The sequence below is a fragment of the Oryza glaberrima genome, chromosome 2, assembly GCF_000147395.1.
Source record: "Oryza glaberrima chromosome 2, OglaRS2, whole genome shotgun sequence".
In the NCBI taxonomy this organism is placed as follows: domain Eukaryota; kingdom Viridiplantae; phylum Streptophyta; class Magnoliopsida; order Poales; family Poaceae; genus Oryza; species Oryza glaberrima.
In genome coordinates, this window is record NC_068327.1 from 5,482,501 (window position 1) to 5,499,593 (window position 17,093).

The window sequence follows — 17,093 nt, forward strand, 5'->3', positions numbered from 1 at the left end:
CGTTCGTCACACACCTAAGCATAGGTCTAGGGCCCGGCCTAAATCGCTTGTCGTTCTCACACATGCTACGGTGTCGTTTTTGTAAGAGTGGGCCAAAGGTTCGGAGCTTTTATCTAACAGCTTGAGAAGGTCTTTTCCTTTGCAAAGTGCCCGGGCTTACCCCTCTCAGGTCGAGTTTTTTTAAACTCATATATAACCAACCGTCACAATTGTTGACAAAAAAATCGAACACACTAGCCTGGGAGATCTGCTTAACTCCTGTGCAGGTCCAAAGGTTGGTGAGATGCGGGCGTGCCAGTCAGTTTGATCCTGCAACTGACAAGATATGCAAATAGTAGATCAAACAGTCGATCAGCTGACAAGCCGACGGAGTAGTTCCAGCCGATAGCCGATAAATAACCGATGCCGATACCAGCCGATAGCGATAGGGTTTAAGCAATCGGCTATATGTCCAATGTAGATAATGATATAAAGACAATCGGCTAATGATGATGTATATAACAATATGATCCAATATAAACCAATCGGCAAATAATGATATGATAAATAAGCATCGATTCGAAGGTTAAAGCATACATCAGCTGGAGATCCGATGTCATAAAATCCACAAGATTATATTAAACAATTAAATCTTTATTGCGATCGGCTAAATCCAATATGTATACAATCCTTGTAAGCCGATGCAACGCCTAGATAACTTATCGGCTGAAACCCCGATGAAACCCTTATTGGCAGTCAAAAAGCAGGCTAGAGATTATGGTTCTAAGCACGAATTAGTAGATCAAACTTAACTGATGCAACACTAAGTATGAAAGGAACACAATATCTAGACAACCAAGCCGTTGACTGATTTTCAGGGTGGTAGATGCCTAAGCTAATCTAATCTAGCAAGGCGATTTAGCCGATACCGGCAGAAACCCTAAAGCGAGAGACAGCCGATAGAGCTAAATTGAGATGCTAGGACTAGATTAACATAGACATATGATAAATAGCCAGGCAAATATATTATCCAAACCAGAGTAATCCGAGAGGTCGAATGTACTGATGCAGCCTTGAACGACGCCGACGTAAATGATACAATTGCCTGGACCGGTGGAACATTGGACTTATCCCTTCGCCGGAGATCGAAGACGATGCAGCCCCGCGTCGGGTGCCAAATTCCACCGGAACGTAAAAACAAAAGTAGAAGTAAAAAGGGTCGCGATGCGCCAAATTGTATTGATCGTAGCGATAGATTACATAGACCCCGGGTGTACATATACCCATGGGTATAAAAATCCTTGTCGGACAAGAAAGAAACCTTCCTAAAAATAAAAGGAAAAGATAAAGTCCTTATAGGACACTAAACACACTTTCCTAAAGATAAAAGGAAACTAACAAACTATTCCTAATTAATAGATAACTTGCCATACCGCATCCTTTTTGAACTCGGTCTCTTCTGGATAAGCTTCCTTTAGTAGATCAATTTCCTTAACTGAATATAGCAAGAATCTGACAACTGACGACTTGAAAACTCTCATCGGGCTAATCTCAGGACTTCGAAGCCAACGCTGACTCTAAGCCGATGACTATTCCGGGCTTACCGAATTTCACTCTTAACAACAGTATGGGTATAAAATTAGGATGAGTTTGGTGAAACGGCTAACTCGGAGCTAAAGGCATCCTTAGTGACGATGAGCCGGTAACAATACATGACAACACATATAGCATAAAAAAACAGCATAATAGTTAATTACCTTTGAAGTTAAAGGTTGATGTATACATCACCTTATAGCGTGTAGTTGCGTTGGATCATGACAACGAGAAAAAATTGTGCCAAAGGCGAATCTTTGGTGGCATGAGGATGAAATAAGTTCTAAGTTATTGCATCATCGCCTTTTCGATCTTATGGTCCCATAATAATTTTACATAGAGTTGTGTGCTATTCATTCGTGTATTCATACAAATAGGTCCATCATGTGTTCATCACATTATATCAATAACACTTGAATTTAACATAACAATCCATCACTCATAAAATCAATCCATCCTCTATAAGCATTCGAAGGAAAGACAAGTATAAGTGTTGAGTGAGTTGGAGTGATGATGGTCCTTGTCAGATTCTATCATCGTAGTGGCATAAATGTATGCAATACCCAAAGTTTCAAGTGAGAAAAGAACAAATCTCACATTTTGAGCAGTGGCATATCCACTGTGTGGGTTTTGTCAACCGTACCACTAATAGTTTTTCTATACCAACACTAGTTAAACACTACGATCGAAATCCTGGTGATAACTATAGCTCCTAATCTAATGGTCGGTTGCTCGTTACTAGTCCAAAGGGATATTTTTTTATCAGTTACGTCTTATTTTCTTACAATATTACTATTTATCATTTCACTTCAGAAGGGAAAAAAACTCGCCTTCAATTTTGAAATTGTATCACAGGAAATGAGAGTTTTTATTTTTACATTGTCTGTTAAAACCTTGTAACCAGCTGAATATCATCTTGCTAGGATACCGATACTCTTCTTTTTTTTTATCGAAACCACTCTTTAAGACCTGTGTGGCCATACACAAGATTACCTAGATGGTGACAACCGATGTGCGATATTTGTCCGCACAATTCATTCACATATATACATTCTGACATAGAGTCTGCATGGATTCACGAAACCAAATCACCTTCCAAAACCGCTATGGAGTCAGTTCCCTCTGCTTTTCACGAAAACCATCTTAAAAACCATTGACTAGCCGTGAAATTCAATTAACTTTTACTAAAACTTTAAAATCTAGTTAAACTCTTTTTTCCTAGCTCGACCAATTTACTGAGCGGTTTTGTGATCTCAACCCAACAAAAAAAACCTATTTAAGTTTCCGCGAAAACCAAGTGGTTTCGTAATAAACCATCTGCGCACACGCACAGAAGGCCACAACCTTCCCCGCGCGCGAGTACCAGCCTCGTCGCCGGGCAACCCAAACGTGCCCCCGCGCGTGCGCGCGCGGCTCCGTGCTCCGCTCTCCAGCCACCTATCTATTCTAGCCCCTTACGTTACGGCCTTTTACGTTACTACGTACAGCTAATCTACCAGCTCCGCTTTCCATGAACACCGCCAAAAAGCCCAAAACCTCCCTTGCTCTTTGCAGCTCATGCTCTTTCTTTCTTTGCCCGACGCCAAATTGCCAATGCACATATATATGCTTCGATTCACGCCTTCCATTCCATTCCATCCCAGCCTCCTAACAACCAGTAGCACATTGCTTGCATGCCTACCTTCGAAAATCGCAGAGCACATGAATGCACCTGCCCAGGACCACGGCCACTGTCCGTTTCTTCCTCCTCGAGAAGGAGCAACTGATCGAACTGCGCACGCAGCACGCAGTAGCTAGCATCGCATCGCCCGTTTCTGTTGCGAGAAAGAAGCAACCAAAGCAAAGCGAAGCGCTGATCATGCGCGGCACGGCGCAGCCTGCGGATCAGTGGCATCGTGCAGCCGGTATTGCAGATGAGACAAGCCGGGAGATGGATGCCGTTGGTGGAGTGCCCGGCGGGGAGCGGGGCTTGCTAGCTGTGTGGGGGGCTTTTCGTCGCGAGGAGTGCACGCCACCGTGCAGGTGGTGGACGGGACGGAATGGCTATAAAATGGGGGCGCCATTGCCAAGAATCCCAAGAACACCAGCGAGGAATCAGAAGCCAGAAGCAGCAACGCTCGCTCTGATTCTTTCTTTCCTCCTCGAGCTAGGTGCGTAGTTGTGATATTTGATCGATCGGTTTTAGTTCTTCTTGTTTAATTTTGATTGCGCTTGTAGCAGCAGGAAGTAGTTTTAATTTTGGTGTGATCGATGGCGGCGATGATGGCGGTGACGACGATGGTGACGAGGAACAACGCCGTCGGCGGCGGCGCGGTGGCGGTGGTGGACAGGAAGGGGTGGTTCGTCCCGGAGGTGTCGTTCCCGTGGAGCTCGGTGGAAGGGGAGCGCATCAACAGCAGCAGCAAGAGGCTGGAGTTCCCTCGCCGGGCGGCGGCGCCGCCGCTGTTCGCCAGCGTCGGGCTCAGCTTGCCGTCTGCGGCGAAGGGCCGGGACAACTGCGACGTCGCGCGGCAGCTCGCCGCCGCGGAGGCCGAGGAGGCGGCGGGGAAGAAGAGGCAGGGCAGGAAGATGAAGGGCGGCGGCGGGCTGCTGTCGCTGAGGAAGGTGAGGGTGAAGATCGGGAACCCGCACCTTCGCCGGCTGGTGAGCGGCGCCATCGCCGGCGCCGTGTCGCGCACCTTCGTGGCGCCGCTGGAGACCATCCGCACCCACCTCATGGTCGGCAGCTGCGGCGCCGGCTCCATGGCCGAGGTCTTCCGCTGGATCATGCGCACCGAGGGCTGGACCGGCCTCTTCCGCGGCAACGCCGTCAACGTCCTCCGCGTCGCCCCCAGCAAGGCCATCGAGGCAACCAACTCAACCTCACACCCTCCACTTTGTTTTTCTTTGAATTTCTCGTGATCGAATCCATGGCGTCCTGCAGCATTTCACCTACGACACGGCCAAGAAGTACCTCACCCCGGAGGACGGCGAGCCTGCCAAGATCCCCATCCCCGTCCCCCTCGTCGCCGGCGCCCTCGCCGGTGTCGCCTCCACCCTCTGCACCTACCCCATGGAGCTCGTCAAGACCCGCCTCACCATCGAGGTAAACACAAACACACACAAACCCCCATCAAAACCTTCAAAATCGATCAAACTAATCACGAAAGTGGATTTTTTTCCCTCTCCAGATGACATCCCCTAGTTTTGTGTATGCGATTCAATACATGATATATCTTTTGCAAATATGCAAGTTAAAATTCAACTTATACAATTCGAAACAAAAATAACAAATTTGACCCATAAATTACGCGTTCTACTCGTACAAGTTAAATTTAGATTTGCATGTTTGTGAAGTGACATATCTCTATCCTACTAAAATTTTTTAATGATCTTTTAAGTGACATGTAAAAATAAGGAGATATCCCAAATTGAGTTTTCCAACTAATCACCACCGCCATTGTTGCGTTTTTTCTTGCAGAAGGACGTGTACGACAACGTGCTGCACGCGTTCGTGAAGATCGTGCGGGAGGGCGGGCCGGGGGAGCTGTACCGCGGCCTGGCGCCGAGCCTGATCGGCGTGGTGCCCTACGCGGCCACCAACTTCTACGCCTACGAGACGCTGCGCCGCCTGTATCGCCGCGCCACGGGGCGCGCCGACGTCGGCCCGGCCGCGACGCTGCTCATCGGGTCGGCGGCGGGCGCCATCGCCAGCACGGCCACCTTCCCGCTCGAGGTCGCCCGCAAGCAGATGCAGGTCGGCGCCGTCGGCGGCCGGCAGGTGTACCGCCACGTGCTCCACGCCATGTACTGCATCCTCCGCGGCGAGGGCGCCGCGGGCCTCTACCGCGGCCTCGGCCCCAGCTGCATCAAGCTCATGCCCGCCGCCGGCATCTCCTTCATGTGCTACGAGGCGCTCAAGAAGGTACTCGTCGAGGAGGAGGCGGCGCCGGAGCTGGAGGCCGAGTGTGCGGAGGAGATCAAGGAGAAGGTTGCGTGAAGTGGTTTGGGCTCGCCGGCGCCGGAGAAGATGGTGGCTGATCGTGCATGGGTGTGATGATGGAAGCATGCAAGAAAAGAAGAAAAAAAAAAAGAAGCAAAAAATGGAGAGAAGTTTGTGGTTGCTGTGGTTTGAAGTTGGATGAATCATCGTAGGATTTGATTTCCTCTGTTCAGGAGGCATATGGTGTGTTTTCAATGAAGTGATGCATTTCAAGTTTGTTTTCAGAATATATCTATGTATTACATTTCAAGTTTGTTCTCAATAAAACCTATGTATTTCCAGTTCAATTTCAACTTTTTAGACCGATGTACCTGCGATGTATTGGACGGTATTCTGCATTTGGAGATGGGTTTGTTGTGATTTGGATCTCTACTGAATGTTTCAATTTAATTTCAGTATTTGTAGATGGGTTTATGTGTCTCATGAATTAAGTTTTGCATTCCCAGTACATGATTTCACTATCTGGAGATGCAGCTGTGATGCATCTGATACATGTATTTCCAGATTGAAGATTGATTTCACTTTTGGCGCATGATGGACAGAAGCATGGACACTATGCTTCTTCCATCAACAACACAAAGAACAAGACTTCCAAAGCAATTAGACATATTCCAAATGTAAATTGGGGCAAATCAAGATGAGCACCGTACTCATACACCTTCTCTGTCATAAGTTGGCATCAAAACCTAACCAATCAAGTAAAAGCACACCAAATAAGCTGTGCCCCTAATTGATTAAACAAGCCCTGGATACATCAAGGAGTTCCAAATACAACACCTAGCAGCAGAATACTAAAATTAAAGCTACAACAGGAAGCATTTTGGCTTCCAATATTAGCTTTGCTCCTCGGCCTCAGCCTCAGCTGCCGCGGCCTCCCTCTCTTCTGCGGCTGCTGCCATCAGTTCGTCAAATTTGTCCGTCTTGCCCAGCACTATTTCAATCTGGCCAAGACAATCATAGGATATAAGGAAACGCTCACTTATACATCTGGAAAAAGTAAAGATCTACGTTAAACATGGGAAGAACATTAACCTTGGCTTTCTGCATAGGGCGACTCCTCGAATCATCTTTGACGTCAACAGTAGATGTCATGATCTCTGCACAAATTTTGGAGTAGGTTATGAGAACAGGAGGATGCAATCAAGTTATCAATTATGAGAAACAAGACTCACTCTTCTCGACAGCAAGGCCATTATTTTTCAGAATTTCAGCAACAGTCACCACAGTTGCAATAGCTGTCAGGGAGAAAGTTAACAGGTAAGGAGAGCATAAAGGAATATCATGTATATGAACAAAGCATAAGTCCAAGGGGGAGAAAAGGGAAAGCACAACGAACCAAGTTCACATCAACACTTTGTCCGAAACATTAAAATACAGAAAATGTTTTCACGCCAATTGTTAGCAACCATCTTCTTCAAAACTCAGTAATCTCAAGAACAATCCAATTCAATACAATCTCAGAAAATAGAAGAGGAATTGAATGAGAAGAAGTAGAGGAAAGCTTCTAGAAGTGGCAGTCAAGAGGAACACGAGAGAGTAAGGGAGAAATAGAGATCAACGAGGTTCCACCGAACCAAGCCGCCGCCGCCGCCGTGGCCGAAGCCGCCGTTGCCTGATCTGTTCTGTTCGTCCTTCTCCTGAGAGTGCAGCATCCCTTCCTTTCTAGTTCTCTGTTGGGCTTGCTTGGGCCAAGGATTGGGCTACTCACTGTGTTGGGTCATAGTGCAGCCGGCCCAATTCCTAACAATACCCCTTCCTTTGAATCCGGCTTGTCCCCAAGCCGGCAGCCTGAAGCTATGGAAAGCTTACCACCACCCGGATCCCATGGCATTTGCAAAATAATCCTTGGTGAACATACAGCTTGCTCCATCCAAAAATGAACAGCCCAATTGATAATCCATCCAATACAAATTGCATGTTGGACAACCTCAGAGAAGTGCAGGCACCAATATTCAGCACAAGCAATAGAAGCATGTAGCATATATGTTCTCTTTCCCACAAGCTCTGAATTTACTCGCAGAAATTTGTACCATGGAAGAACAACTTGGGTGGATCTTAATAGTTGACTTGTAACAGAGCAAAAACTTGACGGTTTGAGTTGCTGAATTTATGTCCAAAATGACAGGATGCTCTATCTTTCCTTGCCTTGTTTGGAGCATAATACCTTGCAAAGGTTGCACAAAATAGACAGCCATATGGATAACATCTTTAATTGGAAGTGCATAGCTTTCAACCTTCCATGTAGCCCCAGTAAAAAATAGAAGCACCAAAATATCAAACCATCTCTTATCTATGAGGAAACACCATGGATTAAGCTCATCATCTATTAGTGCTACTAACAGATATATATTGCACCCGTTTCTTATCTCATCCAGCAGCTTAGTAGGCCAATTATCAATGTACTAGGCTGATGGACAAAGCATCTCTGAATCTTCCTTGATACCAAGACCATCAATGAACATTTTTGCTGCAGTACTAATATTACCAGAATTGTCCTCACCAACACCAACATCAACATCACTCTTCTTAATGTTTTTGCTCTGATCCACACCATCGAGCACCTGTTTCAGATTACCTTGCTTCAATAGTCCTGCCATCAAGTAGTTAGTTAATTGATAATTTTCTGGTTGTAGGGAGTAGCTGCCAATCTGAAACATCTCAGCATCTGGATCCCACACTAATAGCACCAAAATTACTTGCATGAGTTCCAATGGGTCCACAAGTTTGAATGGCTTGCCTTGGAGAAAATAGTCCTTGACTGCAAAGTGAATCAACCATTTGGTGCCAACTGTAATAAGTAGCACACTATTCATGTATTGTTTAGAGTTCCAAGCAAATAGACTCACTTCCACACTAACTTTCCAATGCTTCCAAGCAAATAGATGCACCATGATACTTCTGAAATTTTGATTTGGTGGAGGCCATGGTTTCAGATCAGTCCAATGCAACATTCTATCCATCATGTCAGTATGAGCTGCTCCAAATTCAGAAAATACCAATGCAAGCCAACCTACTTTAAGTGGCAGTGGCCATGGTGGAATGAAATAAAATCTCATCTCAGAATAATTGACTGCAGTCCAGGACACATTCCACTCCTTCCATCCTAACCAAGCAGGTGGCCATGGGTTTCTCTTGGGGTGTTCCATCAGTGGCTTGTTGTCACTCTTAGTACATTTCATCGAACACTTCATAGGCACCTGATCTCCCACGCAGATGGCAGCACCAAGCTTCAGCCCCGTGGGTGGAGATGGTTCCACCAATGATGTCGTGAACTCCACAGGGCTAGCCATGAGTGGGAACGCAAGCACAACTTGTTCAGTGGCCCGTTTGACGCCGGAGCCAGACATCGAACACTTAGCATGCGTCACCTTGGGGTGGTCAAGATTGTTGATGTAAGTGGCACCGATTGCGTTCCCAGCAGCTACCAACTCCATAGAGGCCGCTGCAGTGGTGGCGGATGTAACCACTGCAGCCACAGTGAAATAGGCTCGACGGTAGGACCGGAGCATTTCGTCGAACACATGGTGGGCGTGACCTCGGGTGAGTCCTTGGTGACAACGCCGGGGTCGTGGCCCTTGTACTTGTTGTCTCCTAGCTCCCAGGCAGCTGTTGGAGCAGTATCCTCACTAATGTGACTTGAACTCGCCATTGCCCAAGTGAGGTTGTTGTTGGGGCATTCTGTCAAACACTTGGTAGGCGCTGGAGTAGGTGGTGCCATGGGTGTTGTAGGTGATGTAGCCTTGAGGACAGCGGTGGTTGCCTTGATGGCTGCAATTGTCTCCTCGGCAGCCTTGCTCCTACGAGCCTCTACCTCCTCCAACTTCTGTAGTATTTGATTGAATTTCTCCTCTTGTCTACGGTTGGCCTCCATCAACTCAAGCCTCTCAAGAATCCGATCTAAAGCTTCATCCATGGATATCCCTCCTTGTTCATGGTGGACTTGATGGGAACGGGCTCTGCTATCCTTTCATCATCCTTGAACACCTTATGTTGGCTTGGCATTCTGTCGAACAGGTTGTGCGCTAGATTCTTGAACACCGCCCTTGCCCAATTCTTCTTCCACCTTGCACTATTGCCTTCCCAAGACCTCCATGACGACAAATCCCACAAATCGAGCGGCTCTGATACCAGATTGTTAGCAACCCTCTTCTTCAAAACTCAGTAATCTCAAGAACAATCCAATTCAATACAATCTCAGAAAATAGAAGAGGAATTGAATGAGAAGAAGTAGAGGAAAGCTTCTAGAAGTGGCAGTGAAGAGGAACACGAGAGAGTAAGGGAGGAATAGAGATCGACGAGGTTCCACCGAACCAAGCCGCCGCCGCCGCCGTTGCCTGATCTGTTCTGTTCGTCCTTCTCCTGAGAGTGCAGCATCCCTTCCTTTCTAGTTCTCTGTTGGGCTTGCTTGGGCCAAGGATTGGGCTACTCACTGTGTTGGGTCGTAGTGCAGCCGGCCCAATTCCTAACACCAATATTAAGGCTTTTTTATATATAAATGGTATACTAAAATCAATGTGAATTGCAATCCTTCGGTGCCAAAAACATGCCATAGCATAAGTAACTTATCACTTTGCCTTATTCAAGTAGACCAGACAATCGTAAATTGCAACAAGAAGCTACAAGGGAGGGCAAAAAAAAAAAATGGTGAACATGACATTGGTAGTTTCGGATTTGGTCAAAGGATCAACACAAATCATTTTTTTACAGAAACAAAAAATTGCTATGATTTTGCTTGTTAAGAACAAAAATACTGACGATTGGGCACATTATTCCATCCGGGAAGCCTAGGCAGAGTAACCCCAAGAATTTCTACTGTTATAAAAGAAAATACTGATCCATTGGTCAATAATTTGATGCTTTTAGTAATACAGACACTATCTATCTATCTATACTTCTCAAGCTAGTGGGTTTCCATAATAGAAAAGCCTGCAAAATTCCTACATTTGAAAGACCTCTAAAAACACGAACAGTTATAAATTAGCAATCACCCACCAATTTGCAGGTGTTTCTATAACCAAAAGGTAATTCTGATCTATATTTCAACTAATCACTAATGAAGTAGCTTAGTGAGATTAAATCAACAGAACAGGTGCGCCTAAATCAATAAACATGAAAAGCATCCGGAGGAAAGCACATACCCATGCCGAGTGCCGAGAGCTCCACTTCGTTATGCAGCTGCATGTACCTCTGCAACAAAGCAAACATCAAGCACCAAATTAGCCATCTCCGTTTCAAATCCAGCCAAATCCGCAGCCATGAGCCCTACCGCAAGCGGGGTTTATCTAGGGTTTAGATAAACCCCACGGAGAGCAGAGCAAAAACCCATCCCAAATATATACCCTCATAAGCCAAGAAACGCAACAAATCAAAATCCCCATGAAACAAGGCGCTTTTCTTCTCGCCTCTCGATTAATCTTTCTCCCCCACTTACCTTGGCGAGGTTGACGTAGAAGAAGAGCGGCTTCTTGGTGTTGGAGACCTGGATGCGGTTCTTCTTGTGCGCCTCCGCCGCGCCGCCGCCCGCCCCGGCGGCTTCTCCCGCGGCTATGGTGAGGTTGCCGACCGCCTCCGTCACCTCCTCCATGGCCGCCGCCCGACGAGTCCCCGCGGAGCACCGCGCGCGAGTGAAACGGAGAGCGCGAGGGGGCGAAGAAGATGTGGAGGATTTCGGCGGCGACGGAGGTAAGAGGGAGGGGGGAGAGCCCTATCGCCCGCGTGTGTGGGATTTTATACGGGGTAGGGTTACGGTTTGGAGGCTTTCGGTTTTTCCCCATTTCTGTTTTCGGAATCGACTCAGCTCTGTACTCTCCCCTAGTCTCAAAATATAACCTCATTTACTTTACTATAACCTCATTTACTTTTTAATAGAGTAGGAATGCTATATTTGTGATTATTTTTGGACTTGTCAACACTCTTATATAATTCAAGTGTATATCTTTATACATATTAAATACATTTACGTGGCACCACTAATCATATCTTACTGTAAAATTGATACTCACTAACTTATAAAGCTTAACATGCAAGTGTATTACATCAGTATCCATCCCTCCACCACATCATTGTACTGCCCATTAATGCTCCTATTCATCTACAACAAAGTCTCCCACTATATCCTCCCTAAAATATCATGACTGCTCGACCATTTGTGATAAAGAGGAGTCTTTCAAGTTAAAGGTTAAAGAAAGAAGAATGGTAACTAGAATGAAAGAGGAGGAAAAGGCAATATAATAATAAAAAAAGACAATAAAGGGTCAAATAAAAGAATAAGTAGTAAGAACTAGTTAGTATAGATTCTTATCCCGTGTGGTTATGGCTCATGTGTCGGATTCAACTCCAGTGGGTAAAACAATCCAAAGTAGCTACGTGGAGGCCAAAACATCAAGATTTTTCATGTAATGGGTCTAAGGCCAATGATTGCAAGTTGCATATAACACCTTGTATTTCTCAAACCAGGAATCAAATATCTCCCGAAACAATGGATCCACGTTAGAGCATATTTCTTTTTATTAGCAAGTGCACAACTAGAATATCTTTAAAATATGGTCTAATTGTTTGATCTACAGTTAATAAGCCATAGTTTATGGGCACAAAATTTATATTTATGTTATTGGAGGTTTAAAGAAAGATAAAACTACGATAAAATCTTGAAATGACATTAGTAAGACAACAAGCAAACAATGAGGAGCGCATACTCTCTTTTTATATCAAAAAATTGAGTGCTTATTGTCTTGTGTAAATGACATATCGGGCCAACTAAGAGCATCTTCAAATCTCACTCTCCAAATGCCTATTCGGTCAGTTTGACAAACCAAATGGTAGTCTAATTTACATTTCACCCCAAAAACCTCTATTATACTATCGAAACTAAAAGTGGGTCCCACCTGCCAGCCTCTTTACTATTTCACCCATTCTCCTTCACCCCTCCTCTCTCTCTTTCTTTTCTCTGTCGCACCACCGGCTGAATCCGCGCAGGGCTGGTGGTGGTGGAGGCCGTGCGGGGGTGGGGTAGTGGCGGTCACTACCACCGTCCTCATTGTCTCGGGCATAGGCGGTGGAGGCCGCACGTGGATGGGCTAGTGACGAAGCGATGGCGCGGATTCGGGCGAATGGCGGCGACGTGGATTCGGGAGGACGATGACGACGCGGTTTCGGGCGAATGGTTAACGCGAGACCTCCTGCTCGTGTCCGCAAGGGCAGTGGCAACGCTAGGCTGACGAACAGCAATGGTGGTCCTGTAGGGCGCGCTGCTTCTTCTCCGACTTCTCCTAAGGGGCACCGCCGCCTCTAGAGATCTCGCTGTTGGCTTGCCAGTCTGAGTGGACCGGGTCCCTTGCCTCCATCGGGTCGTTGGAGATCTCACCATCATCGAGCTTCTGCTACCGGACACTGGCTCTCCCCCTCGGCCACGCTGCTCCCGAATGAAGGAAAAATGAATAGGAGGTGGTGGGACCCATGGATGGCAAGTAGGATGGCCAAGTTTGGCAAGTGAAGGAAGAAGTCGATCATCAGATGGCTTGGAGTGGGATGGAGATGCCGTTGAAGTGTAATTTTTGTTCAAAGTTGCTAAAATTTTGATTTGGAGAGTGGGATGGAGAGGATGTTGGAGATGGCCTAAGTTTCACGCTACTCCCGAACGAAGGAAAAGTGAATAAGAGGTGGTGGGACCCATGGATAGCAAATAGGCTAGCCAAGTTTGGCATGTGAAGGAAGAAGTTTGATCATCTGGATGGCTTAGAGAGTGGGATGGAGATGTTGTTGAAATGTAATTTTCATTCAAGTTGCTAAATTTTGGTTTGGTGAGTAGGATGAAGAGGCTGTTAGAGATGCTCTAAGTTTCACCAGGCTAAAATAGGAGAACCAGATGATATAAGAGCTCCTTCCGACCGCAAAATATTTACTGGGTTTTAATAGGAATCATCTCAATTTCCGTAAGATTTTAAAAGGTCCTACATTACAAAGAGGCCTAATTTTGGGGGTTTCTCAGGATAATCCTTAGAGATAAAAAGGATTCATAATAGTCCTTAGCCGTGACAGTACTTGACAAACGGAAAAAGTCCAGTTTTTTCATGTATGCTTGAATTTAAACACTTTTCTGACACACCGGGGAATAATTAAGGGACATGTAACAGGTTATACCAGTAGACAGTTGGGGAGAAAAAGTGAAAAAACAAAGTAACGAACTCTATAAGGACTGGTACGATAAAAATCCTTCATAGAGAAAGGGGATCAACTCAAGTATACCTTTTCAAGGAGTTGGGCCAGATATCAAAATTTACATAGTGCTTGGATCCAATTACATGATTACAGTTGAGAATCTGACGTTCTACCTGTATAGTGTGTATGACAAACGCATGTCAACATAGAGCAATGCCGAAGTGAAGCAAATCATTTCGAAGGTGGTCATTGCTGGATTTGCTTTGGTTGTTCTTGCTGCTTTTCATAATCCCCAAGCCTCTTCAGCCATCGCAAACCGAGATCACATCCAGCTTCAGCTGCAATTTGAAACTGCTCCTTTGCTAGCTTCACTGGATCCTGCTGTATGGGCCTTTTTCGCATCTTTCCAGTTGATGGACTCTTACCTGAGTTGAACCTGGTAATAACCTCAGGCACTTCAGCACCTGAACAATCACAAAATGAATGAGCTTCGGGATAATACTATCAACATTAACTTTCATAGAATCAGCTAACAAGTTTTTAATGGTGGGATACATAGCTTCACCGCCAGCTTTAGAGAGCCAAATGATCAATATTCCACAACAAATAGTTATATGTGATTTGCTCCTTAGTCATGACGCACTAGAGGGTTACTTTTGTACAAACCTTTTAATAGAAGTGATCCATATGCAATTGCAGCTCCAGAGTGTCCCTGCAGGTGGTGAGCAGAACAAAGAAAATCAAGTTTGAGTTGATATTCTATTCACAAGCAAGTCCAAGAGAAATCCCTACCTTTTCTGATGCTCTGTGGAAACACCACATTGCTGAAGCTATATCCCTCTTAACACAGTCTCCAGTTAAATATACAGCACCTAGAAGATACAAAGCACCAGGGTGCAACTGCAATCAAGCATTAAGTGTAATTGAGAAGATTCAGCAAGAAGCATACATGGAAAGATGTGTTCAAAATTCAGAGAAGCAAACCTGGTCAACAGCTTTCTCAATGTAATAAAAAGCCTGTTGGTCAGAGTGAACGTAGTCATTCTACAAGAGAAACAAAGGTAAACCATCAATTAAAGTAATGCAATGTCTGTGTGAATCAATCTGTATAATGAATTGCTCAATAGCATAACATAAAACTGCATGATTTAATCAATTAAGTGGAAGGGAAAAGTGCGAACAGAGCATGAAAACCTCAATTCTCAAATGGCATCCAAGTTCATACTGTGCATCTGGATCACCCATGTTTGCAGCTTCAACCAACAGAGCAGCACCACTGCACCCATGAAAAGTGAAGAGAGAATTGACTATCGAAAGATCCGTGTGCAAATCTATCAACAGTAAGTTCTGTGCTTGCAGCAAATTAAATAATGTTCAACAAGAAGTCCTAGAGAGAGAATTCCTCTAGAACTTAACTACCTACCTGAGCTGATCCATGCAGCACACTTACTAACTATTTTTGTTAAGTCAAGATGCTAAACTCAAATATTTTGTAACCCAGTTTTTGCCAGCTTTAACTGCTGTGGTAGTGAACTTTGATGCAGTCAATTGGATGTGCACCCAATAATGAGTAAATGAGAAACACATTAAACGGAAAATACATGTCAGCATCTTTTCTTTGGGAGCCATATCAACTCCTACAGATTACATAAAAAAAGAAAACAACACCTACTGACATGTTCAATTTATGTGGGCTCTTATAGAAGGAAGCAGTGGCGGAGCCAGGGCCGGCTACCATGGGGAAATGGCCTAGGCTCCACCAGGAGCATGCAGCAATTCACCAATTGATTAATGCCTAATAACCTTGCTTAGTCACTGGCAAGGCCGTATGAAGAAACAGCACAGCAGAAAACATGCTTAACACAAACTTATACTGCAAATGCTCACGCTAAAATGGTATATGAATTATATAGACTTGTATATACTTCATTTGTTGTTAGTCTTGCCCAGGCTCATGATAAAATTTTAAACCCGCCACTGGAAGGAACTACCTAAACATAAAAATAATTCTTCAATTACCTCAAAACAACAGTACTTAAAAATAATTCTTCAATTACCTCAAAACAACAATAGAAGCAGTGACTAAGCTAGCTTTTGCAATGTGCTTGCAGGTTCTTGGAATAAGAATGAATAGGAAATAAGAAAATGACCACGATGCAACTTGTAAGACATAATAGCAAAGAAAGCTGTGCAATACTAACATTGCCAGAAGTGAAAGTTAACCCACATGGCCTTACAAGCTCCAGGAACATGATACTTGAAATGCATCTTGGCAAGCCATAATCTCGCATGAGTGTTCATATTGTCGATCTCCAGAGCCAGCTCAAAATTTTCCTTTGCACCCTAATGCATAGCATCGAGAAGATTTACACAACAGAACGTAAAAAAAAAAACATTGGTCCAAACCAATAGCTGACGCACTACACTATATGCAGGTGGTGTGCAACTTGTAAAGATTAGCAAGACAGTTCGGCACAGAATATCTCCAGACTTCAATTGGCAATGGCAAGAACCAATTGGTACTTGGTACACATTGGCAAATGAACGATTGGAAATAATAAAGGTCCAAACAATCGGGTTAGCTGGTTAAGTACCATTCAACACTGCAACACAAAGTTTCATTTCCTAGACTTAGGGCTTAATTCTAGGGCACTTAGACTATCGTGAATAAATGGAGCAAATGACAAAGACGAATCATCCAGAGCTGTACCCTGAGAAGTGGGATCAGGCGCTTGTCGTTGCGGTCGGCGTAGTCGATGACGCGATCAACCTCCTGCAGGGCGCTCCACCCCTTGGCCACCAACTCCATCGCCTTCTTGTTCCGGTCATGGATCCACCTCTACAAAGCATAATCACGTACAGAAAAAAATCACCCATTATATCGTCAAATCCATCACCGAACGCCCGAGCTGCGGCGCCAAAAAAAAAAAAACCCGCTAGGTTTTGCAGCATTCCCGATTGGGGGAGATGAGATTGAAACCAAAAAAGATGGCCAAATCCAAGCCGTGCCATTTGACGCCCAGCCTCACCTGCGGATTCAGCGCGTGGGCGAGCTGGTTGGCGAGCCTGGAATGGGAGGACGACGCGGCGGCGGCGGCCGCCACCCGCCGAGCCGACGCCGCGAGCATCGCGGGCGGTGCCCCTCCCCTTCCTCCGCAAACCCCGGCTGAGCTGCGCCGCCGCTAGGGTTTGTGCTTCGGTTCTCTTCCCCAACTGCTCGGAGGCGGGCGAGGCAGCTCAGTCCGTGGAAGCCGCAGACACTGGCAGGTGGGGCGCAGTGTCAGACTGAGAAATGAAGCTGGATTTGTAGGCCAGGCCTTAGCATAGGCCCAGCTTCCGATGTGAAAACTAGGCCCGGTTTTACAGGCCGGATTCACAGAAG

At 45.5% G+C, this 17,093-nt stretch overlaps 3 protein-coding genes across 3 annotated transcripts; 1 reads left to right on the forward strand and 2 right to left on the reverse strand.

The window, feature by feature from the left end:
- The first annotated feature begins 3,822 nt into the window (after positions 1-3,822).
- Positions 3,823-6,094, forward strand: LOC127763426 (adenine nucleotide transporter BT1, chloroplastic/amyloplastic/mitochondrial-like). Its single transcript, XM_052288125.1, has 3 exons — positions 3,823-4,419; positions 4,496-4,657; positions 5,033-6,094. Exons 1-3 carry the CDS (start codon positions 3,823-3,825, stop codon positions 5,549-5,551), a joined length of 1,278 nt encoding a protein of 425 aa, XP_052144085.1. The 3' UTR covers positions 5,552-6,094.
- A 49-nt stretch (positions 6,095-6,143) lies between these two features.
- LOC127763427 (uncharacterized protein At2g34160-like) lies at positions 6,144-11,272 on the reverse strand. Its single transcript, XM_052288127.1, has 5 exons — positions 10,986-11,272; positions 10,693-10,741; positions 6,727-6,789; positions 6,587-6,651; positions 6,144-6,495 (listed from the first exon to the last, which is right to left on the reverse strand). The coding sequence occupies exons 1-5, from the start codon at positions 11,136-11,138 to the stop codon at positions 6,388-6,390; spliced, it is 438 nt and encodes a 145-aa protein (XP_052144087.1). The 5' UTR covers positions 11,139-11,272; the 3' UTR covers positions 6,144-6,387.
- Positions 11,273-13,668: 2,396 nt separating this feature from the next.
- On the reverse strand, positions 13,669-16,974 carry LOC127761340 (uncharacterized). The gene is made up of 8 exons (XM_052285618.1): positions 16,741-16,974; positions 16,422-16,550; positions 15,939-16,054; positions 14,906-14,987; positions 14,696-14,755; positions 14,504-14,611; positions 14,378-14,423; positions 13,669-14,175 (listed from the first exon to the last, which is right to left on the reverse strand). The coding sequence occupies exons 1-8, from the start codon at positions 16,837-16,839 to the stop codon at positions 13,958-13,960; spliced, it is 858 nt and encodes a 285-aa protein (XP_052141578.1). The 5' UTR covers positions 16,840-16,974; the 3' UTR covers positions 13,669-13,957.
- Positions 16,975-17,093: the final 119 nt, after the last annotated feature.